Genomic DNA, 21081 nt, shown 5'->3' on the forward strand with positions numbered 1-21081 from the left:
TGAGGGAACTTTATTCTCTGCAAGAATTCAGTAAACTAACAATTAATGGAAGTCTCTGCAAGAATTCAGTAAACTAACCAAGCTGAGGGCTGTCACAGTTATGTGGGAACTTTATTCTCTTCATGCAACCTTTATAATCTACATATCACGGACTGGTCTGATGACAACAGGTACCCAATGTCATTGGATTCATGGCACCCTGCTACTCCTTGTAGCCTCCGGAAGCTCTGCATAAAACGTTATCTCATCTTTAAGGTGCCAAATTGGATGGCATCGCTTGGAAATCTGGTGGTACTAAAACTGAATTATATCATCTGTTTGAGACCAGAGGATGTGGATATCCTTGGAGCAATACTGACTTTACTTTTTCTCAAACTAGCAACTGCCGGAGGCACCTACGGAAGGATCACTGTTCATGGCAGCAATGGATTTAGAAGTTTGAAATATTTATCTCTGCGTATTTTTCGTTGTGGGACCATGCTGGAGTTTCAAGTGGGATCAATGCTAAAGCTTGAGCACGCGAAGATCATGGTAAATGCGCATAAGAGGGAGTGCCTGAACAGTGCTTCTGATTTGGGCATCCAGCACCTCTCCGCTCTCAGCAAGGTTGAGGTAGAAATTTATGGCAACTGCAGAAACCATAGCAACTACATCCAACAGAACATGAGAACGATGGCGCTGTCAGATGGGTTGCAAATGCAATTAATGTCATATATGAAACAGACTACGATGAGGATTGTGAACATTTCGAATCTGTAAGTCCCCTCTGCTGTCATAGTTATATATTTCTTTCTTCAATTTATTAGTAAATACTTAGCTGTTCAGTTACGTAACTCCTTACTTCTGACATGCTCTTGTTTGTGTTTTATTTCAACAGCTTGGAGGTTTATTGATAGGGGCGGGGCCAGTATCGATTGGGAACACCCAAATTTAAAAAAGCTAAGCACATATCAAGTATACACACATGTATATGTTATATTGGTTCAAAATCTCTGATTTTTTATTTATAACTCAGCCCAACGCGAATGCAGAGCACTATCCACTCCCATGTCAGCCCGCTGGCCACAGCTGCCACACTTTACCAGCAGCATCGGAGCAAGGTAGCAGACCAGCAGAAGGGTATGGACCAACAACAGCCCCCTAGTTGAATCGAGCATAAGCTATCTGGCCAGCACTAGCACCATTAGTGAGGGAACCTCGCATCCCAACTTTTGATTTTCTTGCACAATAACTATTAATATTTAGTTTTAAGCTGTGTATGTTATTTTAGCGTGGACTTTGTAGCTGTGAAAAAGAATAACAATTCAGTGCCTTGGAATCTTTAATTTGAATAGTCTTGTAGCATTGTGAACTTTAGCATTTATGTTTTATTTTGATATGGGAATACCCAACTTCTAAATCCTGGCTCCGCCCCAGGGAGTAGCTTCAGACGGCGCGGTTCCAGATGGCTCCTGCTGCTTGTGGAGCAGAGCGGCGGCGGTGGAAGGGGATGATCCCTCCAAGACCTTTCAGAGGTTGATGCGTCCTTCTCTCTATGTTTTCGATCTGCTTCGACATTCTGGTCATCCTTTCCCCAGCAGCGACAGCCGTCCATTAAAAAGAAATCTTCTGGACTTATAGTTTGATTGACAAAACTGAAACAATTACTGAAAATTGCGAACAATCTAAGCGACAGTTCTAGTATCTTTGAACGATTGAACTGAATTTGTCTTCCCAGAGCCATGCAGATACTGATCATGATGACCTTTTGATCCTGTGCGTCTTCATTCCAGTGATAGGCTCCAAAATAACAGTACTATCCTGTAAAAAAATACTTTGTGCCACGCAGAGGAGCTACATGCCTTTGTATTATCAAGTAGCACAAAGTCTGGAAGTAAGTACGATACAAGCCACCGGAGGCTCTCGTGAGATAAGCAAACGGGTATTTCCTCTAGTTGCCGGTTCTGATGATTGATGAACACTCAAAAATGAAAAGTAGCTGTACAACCTACAGTAATAAAACCCAGAAATCTAGGTCGCTAGGAATTATTGATAAACCAGAGAGCCTGAAGAAACTTTCATAATTCGGACCAAATTCCTTGTGACATTGACATGTGAACTGACGATTGAGCAGAGCGACTTGGCTGACACAGAGTTGGAGTCAGAAAAAAAGGACACATCTCAAGTGGGAAACAGCTAGCGAATCATCTTCATAAAGCAAAACAAAGCAAGTGCATAATGGCGCACATTAGGGGGTGTAATAATGGCATCACGATAACTCTGCCCTTTTGCAAAAGAGATGCTTATGCTGCTCACAAAAACACACCGGTGATGATAAGGCTTCAGAAACACACTGGCCTCCTGCTCCAGCGCTGCCGACACATCTCAGGTGCATAGTGGCCAGAGCTCGCTGGGGACAGAGCAATGGAGGCAGCTCTTGTCAGCGTGTCCACGGGAGTGATGAAACCGCTCCTGTCCAAGCTTACCAAGCTGTTGGAAGAAGAGTACATCAAGGTCAAAGGTGTGCGCAAGCAGATCAAGTTCTTGAGAGAGGAGCTGAGCGCCATGTGCGCCACGCTCGAGGTGCTCGCAGACGCGGAGCAGCTCAACCCTGAAACGAGGCTCTGGAGGGACAAGCTACGTGAGCTGGCCTATGACTTGGAGGATTGCATCGATGGCTTCATGGCTCGTGTTGACGACGGGCGTCATGGGCCTACAGGCTTCAAGAAATACTTCCGCAAGCTGAAGAGACTGATAGCACGCCATGATATTGCCAATCAGATTGACGAACTCAAGGCATGTGTAATGGAGGCAAGCGAGAGGCACAGGAGGTATGATTTTGCCCAATTTAGGCACAACTCTAGCACTTCTTCGGTTGATCCCAGGCTGCAGGCGCTTCATGAGGATATTGAAAAACTTGTGGGCATCGATGGCCCTAAGAAGTATATCACTGAGTTGTTAACCATGGAGATGAAAGGGCCATCCACAAAACTTAAGGTGGTCTCAATCGCTGGTTGTGGAGGTCTTGGTAAGACTACTCTTGCGAAGCAAGTCTACGACACCATTAAAGGCCAATTCTCCTGTTCAGCTTTTGTGTCGGTTTCTCGAACTCCTGATGTGAGGAAGATTCTAATACACATTAGTAGTGGAGTTGGATTCACTGGTTACACACAGGATGATGGTGAGCAGCAGCTTATTGATAAACTCAGGAATTACCTTCACTGTAAAAGGTAAGCCTAGTGATCTTCGATACTGTATGCATAAGTACAATAGGTAGTGCTTGAATTGATGGCAACATTTAGCAAGGATGGATTATTGGAATTGTAAGAGCTATTTCTTGATTTTAGTAAGATGTCATGCATGATTAGTTCGTTAGTATTTGGTAATTTCAGTCTCTCCAAGATATTATTATTTGCCCTTTTCTGTTAGTTTCAAATTCATGGAGGAATCACTGATATTTCAAGATATGCAACATTAGTCACCAATATGTGTTCTTTGAATCCGAAACGTAAACTTCACCTTAGATTTCATTTACTTATAAAATTAATAAAAAAGTTTTGTATATTAATCAAATTAATAGAAACTAAGAATAATACATAAATATTTTGTTGGCAAAATTTGAAATATTTTGATTGCACGCATTAGAATGTCACTCTTTATTACCACGAGAATATATCTATTTTTGGCTTCTTGCCATTATGCATCACAACCTTAGTATTTCCTCAGCTACCCCATAGTTGATGTCACAGATGTTGTGATGCATACAATTTTGACAATGCAAACTTTTAGCACTAATTACATCTTTGTTAAAATCTTGTGTTGTTGGTACATTGTTGTAATTGATGATGTATGGGACACAGAAGCTTGGAAATTTATCAAACTCGCATTACCGAATAATGATCTTGGGAGCAGAATAATCAGTACAACACGTAGTGTTACTGTGGCAAAATGTTGTTCCTCTCAAGTTTATGAAATGGAGCCTCTTAGTTTCGATGACTCCAAAAGGTTGTTTTTCAAACGAGCATTTGGTTCTGAGACTCCATGTTATCCTCACTTGGAAGACGTTCCGGATAGAATATTAAGAAAATGTGGTGGTCTACCATTGGCAATTGTTACTGTATCTAGCATGTTAACCAATCAGCTTAGAAAAGCAGAATGGGATAGGGTACTAAGTGCCATGGGTTCTGCACTTGCAAACAAACCAGATGCTAAGAAGATGACTAGTATAATATCTCTGAGTTACTTTGATATTCCTTACCATCTGAGAACTTGTTTGTTGTACTTGAGTGTGTTCCCAGAAGATTATAAGATCGAGAAAAAATGTTTGATCAATAGATGGATTGCAGAAGGGTTCATTCATGAGGAAGAAGGGCGAACTAAATATGAAATTGGTGAGGGTTATTTTAATGATCTCATCAATAGAAGCATGATCCAACCTGTTGATGTAAAGTACGGTCAGACAAAGGCATGCCGAGTTCATGACATCATTCTTGACTACATCAGGTGCAAGGCTACTGAAGAGAATTTTGTAACATCATCAGATGCTTCAGAGCATGTATACACTACAAAATACAAGGTTCGTAGACTTTGTGTCAGTAACCACACTGAAGAAAATGTTACCATATGGAAAGACCCGATGTTATCTCACGTTCGATCAGTTACTATATTTGGACAGCCCGTGAAAACCTGTTTGTTGCCTTCCACTTCTCTTCATGTGTTGGACCTTGGAGGTTGCAATGGCATAAAAGACCATCATCTTGAAAGTATTGATACTCTGATTCATCTCAAGTACTTGCGTCTCTCCTCAAGTTTAATAACTAAGCTCCCAGAGAAAATAGGAGAACTGAAATATCTGCAAACCTTGGATGTACAAGGTACCCGCATTGAAGAGCTTCCATCCACTATCACCAAACTACAACGACTAGCACATTTATATGTTTATTGCGGGACTAGATTTTCAAATGGAGTGATTGAGCAGATGCACAGCTTAGAAGAGATGAGGGGGTATGGAGTCCGATCCTACGAACAATGGAAGTCTCTGCAAGAGTTCAGTAAACTAACCAAGCTGATGACATTAAAAATTACATGTGTTTCTTTTTCACTCGAAGGTTCGAAAGGACTAAGCCAAGCTGAGGGCCGGCACAGTTATGTGGGAACCTTATTATCCTCGTGCAACCTTTATCATCTACGTATCACGGACTTAATATTTTACCTACTGTCGCTGGATTCATGGCACCGTGCTGCTCCCTGTAGCCTCCGGAAGCTCTGCATAGAAGGACGTTTCATCTATAAGGTGCCAAATTGGATGGCATCACTTGGAAATCTTGTGGTACTAAAACTGAATTGTATCATCTGTTTGAGACCAGAGGATGTGGAGATCCTTGGAGGGATACCGACTTTACTTTTTCTCCAACTAGCAACTGCCGGAGGCACCAACGGAAGGATCACTGTTCATGGCAGCAATGGATTTACAAGTTTGAAACATTTATCTCTGCGTTTATTTTATTGTGGGACCACGCTGGAGTTTCAAGTGGGATCAATGCCAAAGCTTGAGCATGTGCAGCTCACATTGTGTGTGCATAACAGGGAGTGCCTGAATGGTGCTTCTGATTTGGGCATCCAGCACCTCTCCGCTCTTAGCAAGGTTGAGGTCATAATTTGGGGCAATTGCACATACGACACCATCTACAATCCAACAGAAGATGAGAATGCTGACGCTGTTAGATGGGTTGTAAATGCAATTAATGGAGCCATCATGACACATCCCAACTATCCCACTATCATATATAGAACAAACTACTATAAGAAATGTGAACATTTCGAATCTGTAAGTTTCCTCTCACTGCTGACATTGATGATTCCATCAACCTCACTGCTGTCGTAGTTACATATTTCTTTCTACCATTTATTAGTAAATACTTAGCTGTTCAGTTACATAACTCCTTACTTCTGATATGCTCTTGTTTGTGTTTTATTTCAACAGTTTAGAGGTTTATTGAGAGGGGCGGGGCCAGTATCGAACTGAGCTACCTGAGAAAATAGGAGAACTGCAATATCTACGAACCCTGGATGTACGGGGTAGTGGCATTGAAGAGCTTCCATCCACTATCACCAAACTACAACGACTGACCCATTTATATGTTGACTGGCGCATTAGATTTCCAGATGGAGTGATTGGACAGGCGCACAACTTGGAAGAGCTGACGATGGCGCTGTCAGATGGGTTGCTAGTGCCATTAATGCTGCCATCATGACACATCCGAACCGTCCCAGTATCAGGTTTCAGGCATGCATCGATATGTTGAGGTGCCTGTTGAACCGTGCTGGTTACTAACCTACCTGCTGTTGTAATACGATTCCAACAACAGAGAGGTTACTGCTTCTCTTTCTACTCTATGCTGCTGCCCTGAATCCGTGGATTGTCTTGGTTGCAAGACTAATTAGTTCTGCCTTTTTCCTATTCGTCTTTTCCAGAAAATTCCTTGTGTTCAACTGTTTCGATATACCACGAAAACAGTATCGACTTTTTATGTTCCTGTGCTACACTCGTCGCTTGTAGTTGTAGCATCAGCTTTGATTAGCTTCCAACAAACCAGTGACTGCAAGCAAACCCAACTTTACTGCCTACCAGACACTAGGCAGAAAAAACTGATAAAAAAAAGATACTTGTTTACAAGGCCGACGAGAAATGGACTTATTCGGATGAAAATATGTTATATCCTTTGCATCCGGCTGGAGTGTAAACCCTCAAGGATTAAGAGGCTCCATAAAATGCTAGCAAAAACCTCTATAGTCCAGCCTCTATTGTTCTTAGTGGTGGAGGTCTGCTGTTAAATATACTGCCAGGTCTTGTATACATAAACCTTCCAGGAAGCACAGGATTTCTTTTTGACCATTATAGCAAGTAATATAGCATATCACATAAACAATACTGACAAATCATCGATATCGACCCATATGCACGGAAATTTACATCACAGAAGACCACCTCGATACACAATTCCTTAAAGAGGGCTAGGACATTGCAAACATCAGGTATTACTACATGTTAATCTTGCAACAGAAACCCTATATTCAGTGCCTAGATGCTACAGGAACGCTGAAATTTACATCTACCCAGACTTCCAATGCAGGAGGGGGGCATAACAAAACTGGTGACTGGCCTAAAGACGAACAGATCCCGCAAGTTGGAATGTAATCACTTCCTGCCTGTTGCAATCCTCGGCTTTCCTTTGACCTCAGATTCCTATTCAAAACAGGGGAGTTCAATGCCAAAAATAGTAAATATAAACATTGCAGGGATGAATCTCAATATCATGAATGCTGTAAACAGAGCTTACCTGTGGACTGTGGAGGTAGATGGATGTCTTTGCAGCTGCAGGATTGTGGTTTTCTGCCCCACGGCTCCAATCATAGCAGACCTATTTTGCAATAGTGATGGTTACACCATTGAGGATCAGATGATGTAAAACATGGAAATATGTAGGCAAATGCTAGCATTGGTAGCCATCAAAATAAGTTGCAGCACTATTTTCTATGAAATAGAAAAGAACTGTTAATACACACTAATATCCCAGTTTTGCTATTGATAACTTGTCTCTATTTAATTTTGGAGTATTTATCTTGATTACAGTGCATCTTAGTCCTACATCAAAAAAAATATGGAAGAAGGGCTAACAGCACTTCATTCATTTGATTCAAGTACAATAAGATAAAATTTCTCACGAAACCAAACTAGTGCAGAAGTCAATATAAAGAGTAAATTTGATCACGCAACTTACTTTTGAAACTTTATACATGATACAATATTAACTTTCTAACAAAATGCCAAAATTTGCATCATAGTAGATTGTAAGCTACAAGGCATAAATATATGCATTTTATCAGTCTCTAGCATCTTTTGGAATCATACTGGTTCTACACATCTACGGCAGTAAGAGTCTCTTGCCAAATCACTGCTACATGATCTGTACTTCAATAGAAAATTTGTGTCACTCTTCCTACATTCCTCATTTTATGTTTTGGCCACGTAAAATCCCACTTTGAACACAAACTAGAACTATGACCAGAGAATGCATTTTAATGTAGCAATTAAACTGGAATATTTCAGTCGAACCCAAATGGTGAACTTGGGACTAAAAGGCCATGAAGTGATTTGTGCGTATTTAATATGCGTATCAAGTTGTCTATATCAAAAGTAGATATATTTCAAAGCTCAACTGATCAAAAACACGGTGTGAAATGTGATATGGGACTTACCGCATAAGCAAATATGGAACCATCACTGTTGAAGGTGCTGCAAGGAATAGGAAGAGGGCATCTACTAAAAGCCTGTACAGAAATGATGCAATAAGTATTAAATGAATGAATGACCTCTAGAAAATAAGGAAATGAAATGTATGAGAAACTGAGCATAAAAACAACCAAACCCGGTGCACCAACAAAATAGGCAGAACATTCACCCAACAATGGATACACACTATTAGCCTATTAGGTGAAAATGTAACTTGCATTCATCAAAAAAAAAAATTGAAGTACCAATAGATCTACTAAGAACAGGAAAAACAGTATGTCATTACAAGATTGGACAAACGGGTAGTGTGAACCCTATATAACTGACAAATAAATGCTCTTGCCCAAGACTTCATTATTATGCTCATGAGCTGACCATGGTTTCATTTTCCCACTGTACAAACAACAAATATGGTAGGACATTAAAAGGTATAAACCAAAGTCACCAGAAACTCAGGTTGACTGGGTCAACGAACAATGCCCTGGGACATGGGTTCTGGGTAGATGGATACTGTCCTTCGGGATGCTAGTTCAGGGCACAAGGACAAATCTAAGTTGAGGAATCCAGTTCAATGGATCAACTACAAATATTTATTCCTAAAGTTCAATAAACTCTGCACCAATCTGTTTCTTCCCCTTTCTTCTGCTATTTCCCAATCCCTTGACAACTCAATCGTAACTCTTGACCACAACAATGCCGATACCGCAACCCAAGCACCTTCACTTCTCACCACTATCCCTCAAATCTCAATCCCATCGCATCTACCCCTCCCTTCTACCCCAACCAGTCACAACCATGGTGGATTCGGAAAGCAACAACAACAGCATCGATGGCCACAAGGAAAAGCAACAGTACAGTTGAGGTTAGTTTCTTCTCCCCATGTTCTCCCTCATCACGACCACTCTGTCATCCCTCAGCCCATTGATTCATGAGCCATCGTATGTGGCACCAAAGCTGCTTACCAAGATCGCATAACCTTGATCAAGGATGTTGGATCAAAGCTGCTTACCAAGAACACATAACCTTGATCAAGGATGTTGGATCAAATCTGCTTACCAAGAACGCATAACCTTGATCAAGGATGTTGGATCTAAGGTCATGGATCACCGGGGCAACCCGCTACCCCAGTTAGTAATGTACAGAGAAAACAAGCCACAAACCATCATGGAATCAAGAAAAATCAAGGTAACAGAAATAAACTGCTATCCAACAAAAAGTGAAAATAGACAGAAAGAGCAACGGAAATTGTTATACCTTGAGCCTCTGCTTGCTGTCCTTATCCCAGAAGTTGAAAGCACCATCAGATCCAGCAGTTGCAAATGTGTGATGGACCTGCAGCAAGTTGTAAAAAAAATATAAATTCCCAAATTCAACATCACCAACTACGATGTCCAAGCTTAGAACCAACTGCTATTCCCAAATGGAAATTCTAATAAGCAAGTGGGCACTGCTTGTTCAACGAAATGCCTACAAGCACAACCAACTCAATTGGTATACAATATCATTTATCAGCCATACCAATACAATGGTCAAGTAGCAAAAAAGAATATAGCCAAACAATCCACACTGTTCTAGATGTATATTCAACTGGTATGGACAAAATTGCTCAACTGAACTAATAATCTGTTGAAATTGTTTTCGGCAGTCCATATTAATCTGTATGGACATGAGTACTGAATACTTTTGCATCACTCATATGCCTATGATTGCAGTGTATGGTTGTAGATAACTTAAAGTGCATTATAACATTGATTTAAGCTCAAGAAATTATATGGAAGATAAAGTTGAGCTTATGTTATTCAACAAATCAACTGAGAATGGAGACAAGGTACTAAAACCTAGCATGTCTCTATTGCATCTGTACACTTCTAACAGCATATGTGAAGCAATAAAAAGAGAACCATAAGCCCGGATATAATTAATAAATGAGTAGGGAGAGAGAAATATTACAGGGTGGAAGTTCAGTGAATTGACAGAGAATATATCATTTCCTTCCCTGTGACATTTGAAAGTGAAATTCTTGCTTTGTTGTGAATCATCGATATGATGAACACCAACTCTTCCTTCTATCGAACCAACCTTTAAATGCGAACAATGGGTCAGTCACATGGAAATCTAATTGTTTTGGAATTCATATGGAAAGTATTAAAGAAAATAGAAAACAATATGCGTCGCGAGGTACCAACCATTTTACCCAAGATATTAACACCCGATGTAAAATAAAGTAAATATCAGGTAGCAGGAAAACATTCATTGGCACAAACCAACATGAAAACAACCACCACCTAAACACCCTGCCATTAGGCAGGTAAAGAATCAAAAGTCAGCACAGCCACTTGAAAAAAAAAATGAAGCCCCAGAGGGGGCTTGACTCTTTGCCCTGCAGCATTATCTTATATCCAGATTGACTCTTAACAGAAACAATCTAAGACGCTTTCTACTGATCAGTATCGCGTACAAAAATAGCTGGGTATGGTCAAGAGTAAGCAATATACACTTTTATGCAACTATCTCAATTAGAATAAAGCGTGTCTGTCGTGCAATTGTATGCAGCATGACCATGTACATTTAAGGATGGCTTTTGATATGTTTTAGTCAACAGTTTGATTTTTCTTAAAAGTTAAGTTCGGTTCTGATCTGGTTCTAGGGATGAGTAAAAGGCACGAACAATAGGCAAGTTGGATAGTAGGTAAGTTTAGGTATGGTTTGCTGCCCATGAAAGACTACGAGAATGAATCCAGGCCCTCTGGTGAGCCATTCCAGCAATTCAAAACACAAGAGCATCAGTAACATTGATACATGATTTATACTTCAAGTAGTTAGAAAGTTCACATGCAGATTTCTGAGATACGCAACACCCATTAGGCCATGACAGTGAAACTGATACTGGATCAAAAATCACAACCCCACCCATACCAAGCGCTGATTTGATTAAGGTATAGGTTGTGTAGAAAAATTTGAGTAAGAAACTCAAGGACTAGATGAAGACAAATCAAATGAGTACATATTTGTCTTTGCTAAATACAAATTGTGATGCCACAAAAGAGAAATAAATAATTTATTGGTGAAGAACGGTAAAAAATAGGTATATTTAATTCAAATAGAGGAGTGAGAGTAAAGGACATGCAAATAATTAAGCATTACCAGAAATCCTTGTTGATCAGGGAATGCAGCAAGGCACCGTGTCTGGTATTTTAGTGGTGATTGAATACGCTTGAACTCCGTCTAATGATCCAAACATATAGCACATGAAATAAGTCAGTTCGATAACACATATCATTTAATGGCCAACTGAAATTAAAGGAATCGACACGTGCATAGCTAGTAATGACAACATAATCACCTGAGGATTCTGCAAGTTGAACACTACGAGATTACGATCAGCAGTTCCCACAATCATAAGGGGGTAATTCACCGTAAGAGCATAGCAACGCTCTGGAAGTTGCTGGATATGCACAGGATTTGCTTGCCTTGTGTCCCAGTACCTATAATGAGCATAATGATCAGCATTGAAGGTAGATAAGAATAAATCAGTCATCATAATTAGAGGGTATAATGTCCTAGTGATCAGAACTAATATTTGCCATAATGGGATGAACACAAAGCACAACAGAACTATATTGGGAAGAAAGGAAGGTACCATAAAGTCAAACAGGTACATAGTCAAAGTGCACATTTCCACAATGTACGCGTGCCAAATTGCCAACCAAAATATGCATCCAGATATGGAATTTCAATTAATGTTTCCTAAACCAAATATGGACACGTGATGAAACCTACGGCCACTAATGCTAAAGATTCTGAAAGAATATTTATTACAGCAATCACATTACGTAGATTTCATATTAACACTAGCTACTACATCAATGACTAGAAAATTATCATTATATATAAATTGCAGCTGTTAACATAACATGTGATAGGATCATAGAAAATGATCATGGTGATAGGAAACCATGAGTTTTATAGAGGGCATAAAGACTAGAATGGAAAGATAAACAGGGTGGAATACTGTCAAAAACGTTCACAAACTTAGGCAACATACTAATCCGTTTAAAGAACATTCTATAATAATAAGCATCCATTGGTAACAACATAAGAGAACATCAATTGACAATATGTATTCAACTTCCAAGTGAAGAAGGCGGAGATTGAGAGCAATGGACTGTGCAACACCTCAGAGTCTTATCCCAGCTACCAGAGACAAGCAGATTCATTTGAGGAATCCACGCGATCTCCTTGACAGGCGCATCATGCATCGCAACCGTCTGAGGTTGCCCACCTGACAGCAGAGGCCACATTTTGACCTGCTTGTCACAGCCTCCAGAGAAGACAGTTGTTCCATCATCCTTCCAAGCCGAGCAGAGGACCTGAAACAGGAAAAAAATCAATTGGCACACCAGATACTAACTCCGTGGAAGTCAATATACTACCAAATCAAGGAAAACACTGAGATCGTACAGGCTGATCATGCGATATGGACACCTTCGGCTGACTGTTCCCGCCAACAATCTCCCAGCACCTCACCTGCACAACACGCAAAGCCAGCCAATCCAAGCAAGATACATTAAACATCAGATTAACAAACACTAACTGCGAATTGCAGCATAAGCAAAGCTACCTGGTTATCCCAGGAGGTTGCCACCAGCAGATTGCTCTTGGGGCTGAAGCTGAGGCTCGAGACAGAGTCACCCGGGTTGGGCAGGATCTGCATTCCACAAGCAAACGTCAACGATTCGAGATTCCACAGTAGAAACGCACTCTTCGTAGCACCGTAGGGAGATTCCACAGTAGAAGCGGCGTACCTCGAATGACTTGTTCGGATTAGGGTTCGCGGTGAGGCCGGTTAGACTCGCCATCACTCCCTACTACGCCTTGATCCTGCAAGCACCAACGAGCATCAAAACAAAAACACAAATCGGCAGCACACTGGGTGGCAGATCGGCGCACCCCGGGAGGGAACGAGAATCCGGGATCGGATTCGAGCGGTCGCCGCAAGCACGAGACCCCCGCGTGCCCGAAACTACCGGCCCGCCCGTCCAAACCAAGCAGGGTAGGGTACGGCAGGGTAGGGCAGGGCGTCCTTACCGAGTCGACGGGGAGTAGCCGCGGCGCCGCGCGGGCGCGTGCCTCGGCGGGAGGGGAGGGTCCGGAGCGGAGGGAGGCTCCTTCGGCAAGGCGGAGGGGGCGTCTCGGTCGGTCGGTCGGTCGCCTCGCCGGTCGCCGCGGCCGCCGGGGAAGGGGAATGGGGGGAGGTTCTCGAGGCTGCCGGAGGGGACAGCAACTGCTGCGTGGGATGATGGGTGGGCGGCGTTGGTAGTAGCTAGCCTTGGAGGAGGAGTTGTGCTTGGGCTCACGCGTAGCGTCGGATGCACGCGGGGAGGCGGAGTTGGCGTCATCGCCTCCGTCCAAAGCCGGACGCGAGGTTCCCGTGCGGATGGTGGAGTACGTGTTCCTTGCGGGGAAGCGGAGAACAGAAGTCCGCGTTCATTTTAAGCTGGGGGTTGTTCAGCGCAGGAGGCACGCTGCCACCGTGCCTCGCTCGTCTCGTCTGTTGAAGGGCTTTAAGAACCTTGGTAGCTTTCATGAATCTCGAGCAAGTAGGAAAAAAATCCAAAAAAGCAAACAAATATTCATTCTGTCGAAAAAGAAAAAAAGATTTTCCACATCTGAGGAGGTCTATCATTCTTTTCGAATTTGATGAGACAGGCACACTGATTAAACCTCAAAGGCTAACAGATATACCCTAGATCTTTGATGAATTTGTTGTACCGAAATATGTTTAACTAAAGTTTTGGTCGAAACCAGATCTTTTCGGAACTCAAAATTTCGGTTATCATCCACTGAGCCTAGATTGTTCATCAACATTTTCACATGATCTCCGTACAAACGACACTAGTTACAGGTTGAGAGAGACAAGCAGCAACTGAATGATAAATACTCTGTGCCTAATAGCCTCATAAGCATGTCCTATCCAAAGTTCCAAACAAGGCTGTATACTCTATTTACACTTGTAAATTCCTTGATCTGCCAACCAAATCCTACTGCTGTACTGTAACCATCAGAAGATTCAGATCTCATTCAGAGCAAACACATTTTGTTGTTTGAATCCTTCAGAGCGAGCAAACACATCGCTTGCCCGTACGAGATGCCGAGCTGGACGAACCGAGCCACTTGACGCCGCCAGGTCCGGTTGGTCTCTTGCTCCGTCGGCCGCCGGTCCGGTCGCCAGCCAAGCCAAGCCGACCACGCGCGCACGTGCCCTTGCCAACGCCGCTTCCTCTTCTCCGTCGAGCCACTCGCCGCTCGCCGGGCGTTACGCCGGCTCCCGCGGGCGCGCCGCCCAGAGCGAGCTGAGCGCGCGCAGCCGCTGGGAGTAGTCGGCGAGCGCCAGGAGGCCCCGCGCCGCCTGCGGCACCGTCAGGATCTTGTTCATGTTCCGCAGCGTCTGCTGCCGGAGGTGGTCCGCCTGCGCCGAGAACGCAGCCGAGGTCAGAACTCAGAACAAGGATTGGCTGGTAGATGATCGTGCCAAGATTTTGGTTTGCGGGCTGGTCACCTGGTCCACGAAGCTGACGAGGTCGTCGAGCTTGCCCACGGCGCTGGCCATCTGCCGCGCGGCGTACCCTCCGCCGGCGCCGGAAGCGGCGTCGTCCGGCGCGTCGACGGTCATGAGGGCGTCGACGAGCGTCTGCTGCAGCTTGTTCATGCCCTGCGACAGCGCGTCCTCCAGCTGCCGCGCCGTGTTCTGCAGCATGCGCACCGCCGACGCCTGCGGCTCCGCCAGCGGGTCCAGCTGCGGCGCCAGGACCTTGAGCAGCTCGGAGGGGCGGAACCCGCCGATCCAGAGGAAGAAGCGCTCGGCTGGGGCGCGCCACACGCCGGAGAGCACGAAGAAGGCGTCCGCGCGGGCCGCCCGCGACTTGGCCTCGAACAGCGCGCCGTAGTGCGCCAGCGCGGCGTCGACGAGGAAGCGCAGCTGGAACTCCGGCGCGCCCGACTGCAGCGCCGCCCGCAGCTCTCTGGCCTGCTTCTTCTGGTCCTCCACCCACCGCGCGTACTCCATCTCGAACGCCGCCACGCGCGGGTCCACGGGCGGCGCTAGTAGCCCGCCGGCGGCGTGCGCGCCCTGCAGCGGCGGAGTTCATCAGCAATGGCGGCCGCGGTTAGCGCGAGGGGCCGTCTCGCCTGAATTTACTCCATTGGCGATCGATACGCTTTGCTAGCTCTCCTGAATTGTTGGGAGCTCGAGGTGGCCTTACCTGCTGGCGCCTGGCCATGGTGAGCTCCTGCTCCAGCTGCGCCAGCTTCATCCGGCTCGTCTCGAGATTCTGGATGTAGGCCTGTCATTTCAATCGACCAAACCGAACAGGCAATCATCAGCGATGAATTAATCCGAATTACGACAAGATCATCATGGAGACAATGGCGGAAAGGCTAGGAAGATTTGCTAGCTTGACTTGGGATGATGAATGGCCGCTCACCTTCTTCCGTAGCCGGCTCTTCCGAGCAGCCTCTCTGTTCTGCGCCAGCCGCCTCTGAACCTACGCAAAGCAGAGTCGCGGCAAATCAGCGACAGCGAGCGAGCGAGGAATTCTTCCCCTTTTTTTGTGCCAACAATTCAGCTGGGTTCATCGATCATGTGTCCCCTCTCTCAGGTCTCACCTTATCTCTGGGCCTGGCGTCGTCGTGCCCGAAGCTGTCCGACGACGGCGGCGCATCTTCCACCGGGACGACGTCGTCCTGCGCCTGCAACCATGCCACGGCCGTGAGCACGGAACCGACGAGGAAATCGAGCTGCAGCATGATCACCCAGAAGTCCGTCCGCGCGCGCTTACCAGGTGGTTGCCGAACTTGACCTCTGTTTCGACGTCGACGTCCACTGGCGCCGCCACCGCGGTCACCGGAGCAGCGACGGCGGCCAGCGCGTCGCCGTCGGGCCGGAACGGGTCCCCCCACACGCCGGCCGCCGCCATCTGGTGGCGCTGGCGCCCGTAGATCCCCATGGCCCCCGCGCCGGCCGCCGCCGCGGCGGGGGTCGCGTTCGCGTACCGCCCCGGATGAGCGCCGCTCGCCGCCAGCGGCTGCAGGCGGCTGCATCAGCAGCAGGCACACAACACAACGCAAACGTGTCAGTCATCAGGGCGCAGCTTCTCCGGCAGAAATCAAGCGCGAGAGGCATCATCGCATCAGGAAGACGAAACAGAGGTGGCGGCAGCGCCGCCACAACAGGGCAGGCAAGCAGGGGAGGAGGATTACGTCGAGGAACGAAGGAACGGTGGCGCCACGGAGGAAGACGCTAGCGGCCGGTGGAGGCCGCGCGAGCCATGGCCATGGCACCGGCGAGCCGGTCAGTCGGTGGGAACTGGCAAAGGACTAGGTGGTGGGGCTCTGCCGCTCTGGCCGCGCTGGGCTGGCTTGGCCTTCGGTGGCATGCAGGACAGCAGGAGGAGGAAGGGCGCGGTGACTACGGTGAGCTCGCTCAGGAGCTGGAGCTGGAGGCGGGTGGATTTACAGCCGTGTCAGCTTCTTCCTCCCTCCCTCTCTGTCTGCCTGCCGCCGGTGATGATTGGCGAGACAGCAAGCGGTCGAGTCGCCGTATGGCGGCGCGCGTGTGATTGCCCGTTGCGTGCGCTGGCTGGGCTTCCCCTTTCTCGTCGCGGCGTTCCCACACCACACGACAAGGCGCCCCCGGGGCGGGGAAAGGCGGCGCCTTGTCCGGTCTGTTCCTTCCGTTCCGAGGGAGCCAGAACCAGAGAGGATGAGTTGGTGGTGGTGGCAGGGTAGGGGTGGCATTGGCATGGTAGGGGTGGCATTTTACTACGTTCAGCTTGTGTACTTCAGACTGTGTGCAATGTGAACGCTGGGTTTGACTGGATTGGGGATTAGTGTTGAGCTCACTTCTAGCTTTCTGTTACCAGCCACTCCTCTATCTTATTTATCAGCCGTCACCATATGATTGATAGATAAAGGCAGAAGAAATATGCGCCCAAATTGGGTTTAAAAAGATTCAAACTTGGAGGCGTACATCCACACACGCAACCATATGAGTAACCATCTAAGTATGTTTTCCCCTATTGTTCGCTAATGACACAATGTTAGGCGCCTCCTGGTTGGGACTCGAGTTCGTCACGACCAACCTTAACCCGTCGTAAATCCGCTAGGTTATGTTTGGTTGCTCGTATGATATCCTTAGCACACCTAACTTCCTAGTCCTCAAAGTCCACTTGTCACGCGCGCGCTATTTCTCTAAAAATTTGTCTAATTAAGGTTACCTTGCAAAATTCCTTCTTTGCACAAACCTCAGCCAATAATACACTGCAACGTGCGCTAACCATGTTCAGGAGGTGGCTGCCTCGCTCTGCAGCCACAGTATTCTACGTGTGTTGCTTCGACACCGGCGTCACCCCGAAGTGGACAGCCACCGTGGCGCCACTAAATAAAATTTTAATCCCCAGCAGCTCACGAGTCGCGAGTCATCATGGGCCTAGAGTAGCTTATCTCGTGTAGACTAGCCGGGTGGGTGACAGCGACGCCAACGCTGGTAGGCAGCGTCGTCGTCGTCACCGGTGGCGTCACCCGATTGGTGCCAAACGTCCAAAGGGCCAGGCCAGCCGGACCAGCCACCTCACCTGGCTGACCCCACACTCCCAAGTGCCACTCCTTGCGTTGTGGACTCTGTTTCTGCTCCGGCACGTATTAAAAAGGCGGGAAAAAGGGGATCAAAGTGTCCACAAGGGTTGTTTCACCATGGGTTTAGTCTCCCTGATGTGATGACATGCATTATTTCCGTGTTGAAATTTGAAACAATCGTCCATTTTTGACGAAAGCGTTTGAGAAAGTAACTCAGACCTCTGGACCGTTATCTCCGTGTAATTAAATTTTTGTTACTGTAAAGAGGAAGGATGCCTTTCAGTGAGAGCATTCGAAAAATTACTCAGACCACTTAATGACCATTTTATTTCTCTGTATATGTTGTGGTGTATAATTGGAGATTTCTTATCGCGGTGATGACAGATTGCCAGTGTAGACGTATCGTCCAATTTTAGAACGTATCCGTGTCCGTTCCACGGAAAAAGGTGGCAAACCTAATTATCATCATAGCAGGGAGAAGGAAAAAAAGGAGGAATTTCGTGGGTGATCTTAAGTTAGTTGGCGATGATTTTACGATGTTAGTGCATGAGCACTTGACAACTTTTTATCCTTTTTTTGAGAGGAATCAGCACTTGAGACTTGAGCGGCCTGCAGGGAGCCCCTTGGAATCTCACTACCTAGGTGGGGGCCGCACAAGAAACGCAAGAATCAGGAATCGCGATCCCCTTTTTGTGACCAGGATGGTCACTACTCTAATAATAATATGGTCGAATAAGGTTTCGGTCTAGTTAGCAGAATTATTCGGTACTCGGTACCAAATTAAAAGTCCCATGGTCACTAATTAGACCCCAATTAGTGATTCTTTTTGGCGATATACATGTTGAACTCGAAATGGATATGAAAGAAGCCAATTGTTAAACTAAAAATTAAGGCGCCTCGGTGTGGTCGGAAACTTTTGCACAATGGCAGCAAATGAGACCGTGTCTACCTGTCTTTTCCCCCAAAAAGATAGCAAACCTAATTATCGCAGTGGAGAGGAGAAAAGAAGAAAATCACTCGAGGCCAACATTGGGATGGAGGTCCTTGGGATCTCACTAGTTGGATGGGGCCCATAGCACAACAAATGGAGGAATCAGGATCCCCCTTTCGTGACCAACCATCCAGCACTCTTGCGCCGTATCATGGTCAGATCAGACTCTTGTCCAGTTACATGAAAATTATTGGACGACACACTCTCATCTTGTTCATGGGATCGACGACTCTAGTCCACATGAGTTTCAAGCAGTAGATGCCACATGCATTTGGGGGCATCTTGTTCACTCACCAAAGATCCATATTCGTGATGACTGGTGAAGACATGTGAGAAATTCCATCTTTTTTTCTTTGAAAGATTTGTGCCGCCTTCATTTTTTTTTCTTACCCTTCACCTTTTAAAAAGAAGCCTGGCTTACCTTTCGAAGAGTGGGGATTTTATTTCTTTAGAAGCAAGTTTGGCACGAAGTTGTGTGGCTTTTGATTCTTATGCCATTGTCATCGCTACAAGAAACACCTCATTTGTCGAGACAAATGCTTTTGACTAGCTACGTGAACCACATGAATGCACCTGATTAACCAAAAGAGAAAAAAAAATCTGCCCAATTTCTATGCGCCCTCGCTCATGCTGCACCACTAGATGGAGTGGAGATTCCAAAGGCAGAGCACAGCCCCAACCTTTTGGAGGTGGTGCACTAGTCCACTTGTCTGACAACAAACTAGCTAGTGCCACCAGCTTTGATTCCACAATTTAGTATGTTGGCATTGCGTGATTAAGGTTCGACTTCATTTGCAATCTCTCTTAAGTTGCATAGGATCACCTTTGTTTTGTTTTTTTTGTTTCAAATTATGTAACAGCCATCATATCACTAGAGCTGTAGAGCAGGGGTTCAGGAAGCATGAATGGTCACCTGAGTTTGTGGATGTTGAAATGGTCTTCAAGATATCCAGGGTAAAGCTCCATCTCATGCTTCACTTGATCAACCTAAATAGGGCATTATTTTTAAATAGAAACCAATAGTTATGATAACATACTGGAAAAATTGGACACATAAATAGTTGAAATGTAGCTTCTGAGAGGCTCATCTAAAAGAAAACTTAATAGAACATAGTCGTCTATATATTTACCGATTGTTCAGGGAAGGTTATTTACTTTAATCCTACTCCAGTTCATAGTATTTGAACTACTATTCTTTGATATAACAATCTTATACAGTTTTATTAGAGGTGAAATTGTATATATGAAAAAGAGTCTAGAATCTTTACTCTTATTTCTGTATAGCATAATGAGTAAATGGTGGTGGCTAGCTACGTCAGTTTTGACCAATTAACTATGGATCCGTGGACCTGTGATGTTTCATGAATCATGAATACGAAACCAGATATGCTCATAGTATATTTTCTCGAGGAAATGATATGCTCTCATAATAATACCTAAAACTAAGATATGTTCCCAAAAAGAGATTAATAATGTTCGACATTTACCCTGAGCACTTTTTTCTTTTTTTTCTTTGAGAATGAAAATACTAACAACACACAGCTTGTTAGGAACATGTAACACAAATTCGAGAACAACAAAATTTTGTATGACTGCTGCTAATCTCAAAGGAAAGATAGTTTTCACGGAAAGATTTTTAAAACTTGTTTGTATATTACATTATGTAAGAGCCAAGAGAAGGATTCCGTTATTTCTCTAATGCAAATTCTGTGTGTCCTAAAAGGCTGTAGTCAAATGTTCTATGATAATTTTGTACGATGCTACAAAAGAACATATTACTACATGCTTGTCATGAAAATTTTGGTGTTATCTATGTGAAACGATACATCTCTACAAGCAAAAGGCACCTCCAATACCATCCACTGATGAAGAACTTGTAACTGACACACAAAATGAATCTAACATGTATAAACTGAATCAATTGAACAAGAATTAGTCATGAAGTGACTAGTACCTTCTTGTAAGGATGAGCAGATAAGGGAGAGGCACATACACCAATCAAGCAGCAAGAATCAGCTCAAGAGAGCTCACACATATATGTAAGTGTGTGAGTGCTCTTTCTCAAGCTCCAAAGAGCACACACTTGCCCGCATGAGACCATGAACAAGTCTATATAAGGAGCCATTCCATTTCCCTTAAAAAGAAAGAACCAACTTGCATGCCTGCTTTCACTAATAAATGTTAT

General features: G+C 44.9%; 3 protein-coding genes across 9 annotated transcripts; 1 reads left to right on the top strand and 2 right to left on the bottom strand.

The window, feature by feature from the left end:
- Positions 1-101: 101 nt before the first annotated feature.
- LOC112896526 (putative disease resistance RPP13-like protein 3) lies at positions 102-6524 on the top strand. 6 transcript variants are annotated; one of them, XM_025964536.1, is made up of 5 exons: positions 102-755; positions 878-1119; positions 1417-1514; positions 1773-3209; positions 3840-4009. In XM_025964536.1, the coding sequence occupies exons 4-5, from the start codon at positions 2404-2406 to the stop codon at positions 3874-3876; spliced, it is 843 nt and encodes a 280-aa protein (XP_025820321.1). In that variant the 5' UTR covers positions 102-755; positions 878-1119; positions 1417-1514; positions 1773-2403; the 3' UTR covers positions 3877-4009. The 6 variants fall into 6 exon arrangements, with proteins under 6 accessions (XP_025820321.1, XP_025820322.1, XP_025820324.1 ...); XM_025964537.1 differs by having other exon boundaries at positions 2114-3209; XM_025964541.1 differs by lacking the exons at positions 102-755; positions 878-1119; positions 1417-1514 and adding an exon at positions 5963-6524 and having other exon boundaries at positions 1774-3208; positions 3804-5806.
- Positions 6525-6843: 319 nt separating this feature from the next.
- Positions 6844-13589, bottom strand: LOC112896525 (protein RAE1). The gene is made up of 12 exons (XM_025964534.1): positions 13361-13589; positions 13078-13153; positions 12894-12980; positions 12734-12799; positions 12449-12642; positions 11616-11757; positions 11417-11497; positions 10223-10351; positions 9527-9604; positions 8239-8310; positions 7320-7400; positions 6844-7225 (listed from the first exon to the last, which is right to left on the bottom strand). Exons 2-12 carry the CDS (start codon positions 13129-13131, stop codon positions 7178-7180), a joined length of 1032 nt encoding a protein of 343 aa, XP_025820319.1. The 5' UTR covers positions 13132-13153; positions 13361-13589; the 3' UTR covers positions 6844-7177.
- Positions 13590-14062: 473 nt separating this feature from the next.
- Positions 14063-20984, bottom strand: LOC112896522 (transcription factor TGA2.3-like). 2 transcript variants are annotated; one of them, XM_025964530.1, is made up of 8 exons: positions 20851-20984; positions 19810-19883; positions 16111-16366; positions 15938-16021; positions 15757-15816; positions 15535-15615; positions 14832-15401; positions 14063-14741 (listed from the first exon to the last, which is right to left on the bottom strand). In XM_025964530.1, the coding sequence occupies exons 2-8, from the start codon at positions 19860-19862 to the stop codon at positions 14589-14591; spliced, it is 1257 nt and encodes a 418-aa protein (XP_025820315.1). In that variant the 5' UTR covers positions 19863-19883; positions 20851-20984; the 3' UTR covers positions 14063-14588. The 2 variants fall into 2 exon arrangements, with proteins under 2 accessions (XP_025820315.1, XP_025820316.1); XM_025964531.1 differs by lacking the exons at positions 19810-19883; positions 20851-20984 and adding an exon at positions 16532-17880.
- Positions 20985-21081: the final 97 nt, after the last annotated feature.

This window comes from Panicum hallii, chromosome 6 (genome assembly GCF_002211085.1).
Source record: "Panicum hallii strain FIL2 chromosome 6, PHallii_v3.1, whole genome shotgun sequence".
NCBI lineage: Eukaryota > Viridiplantae > Streptophyta > Magnoliopsida > Poales > Poaceae > Panicum > Panicum hallii.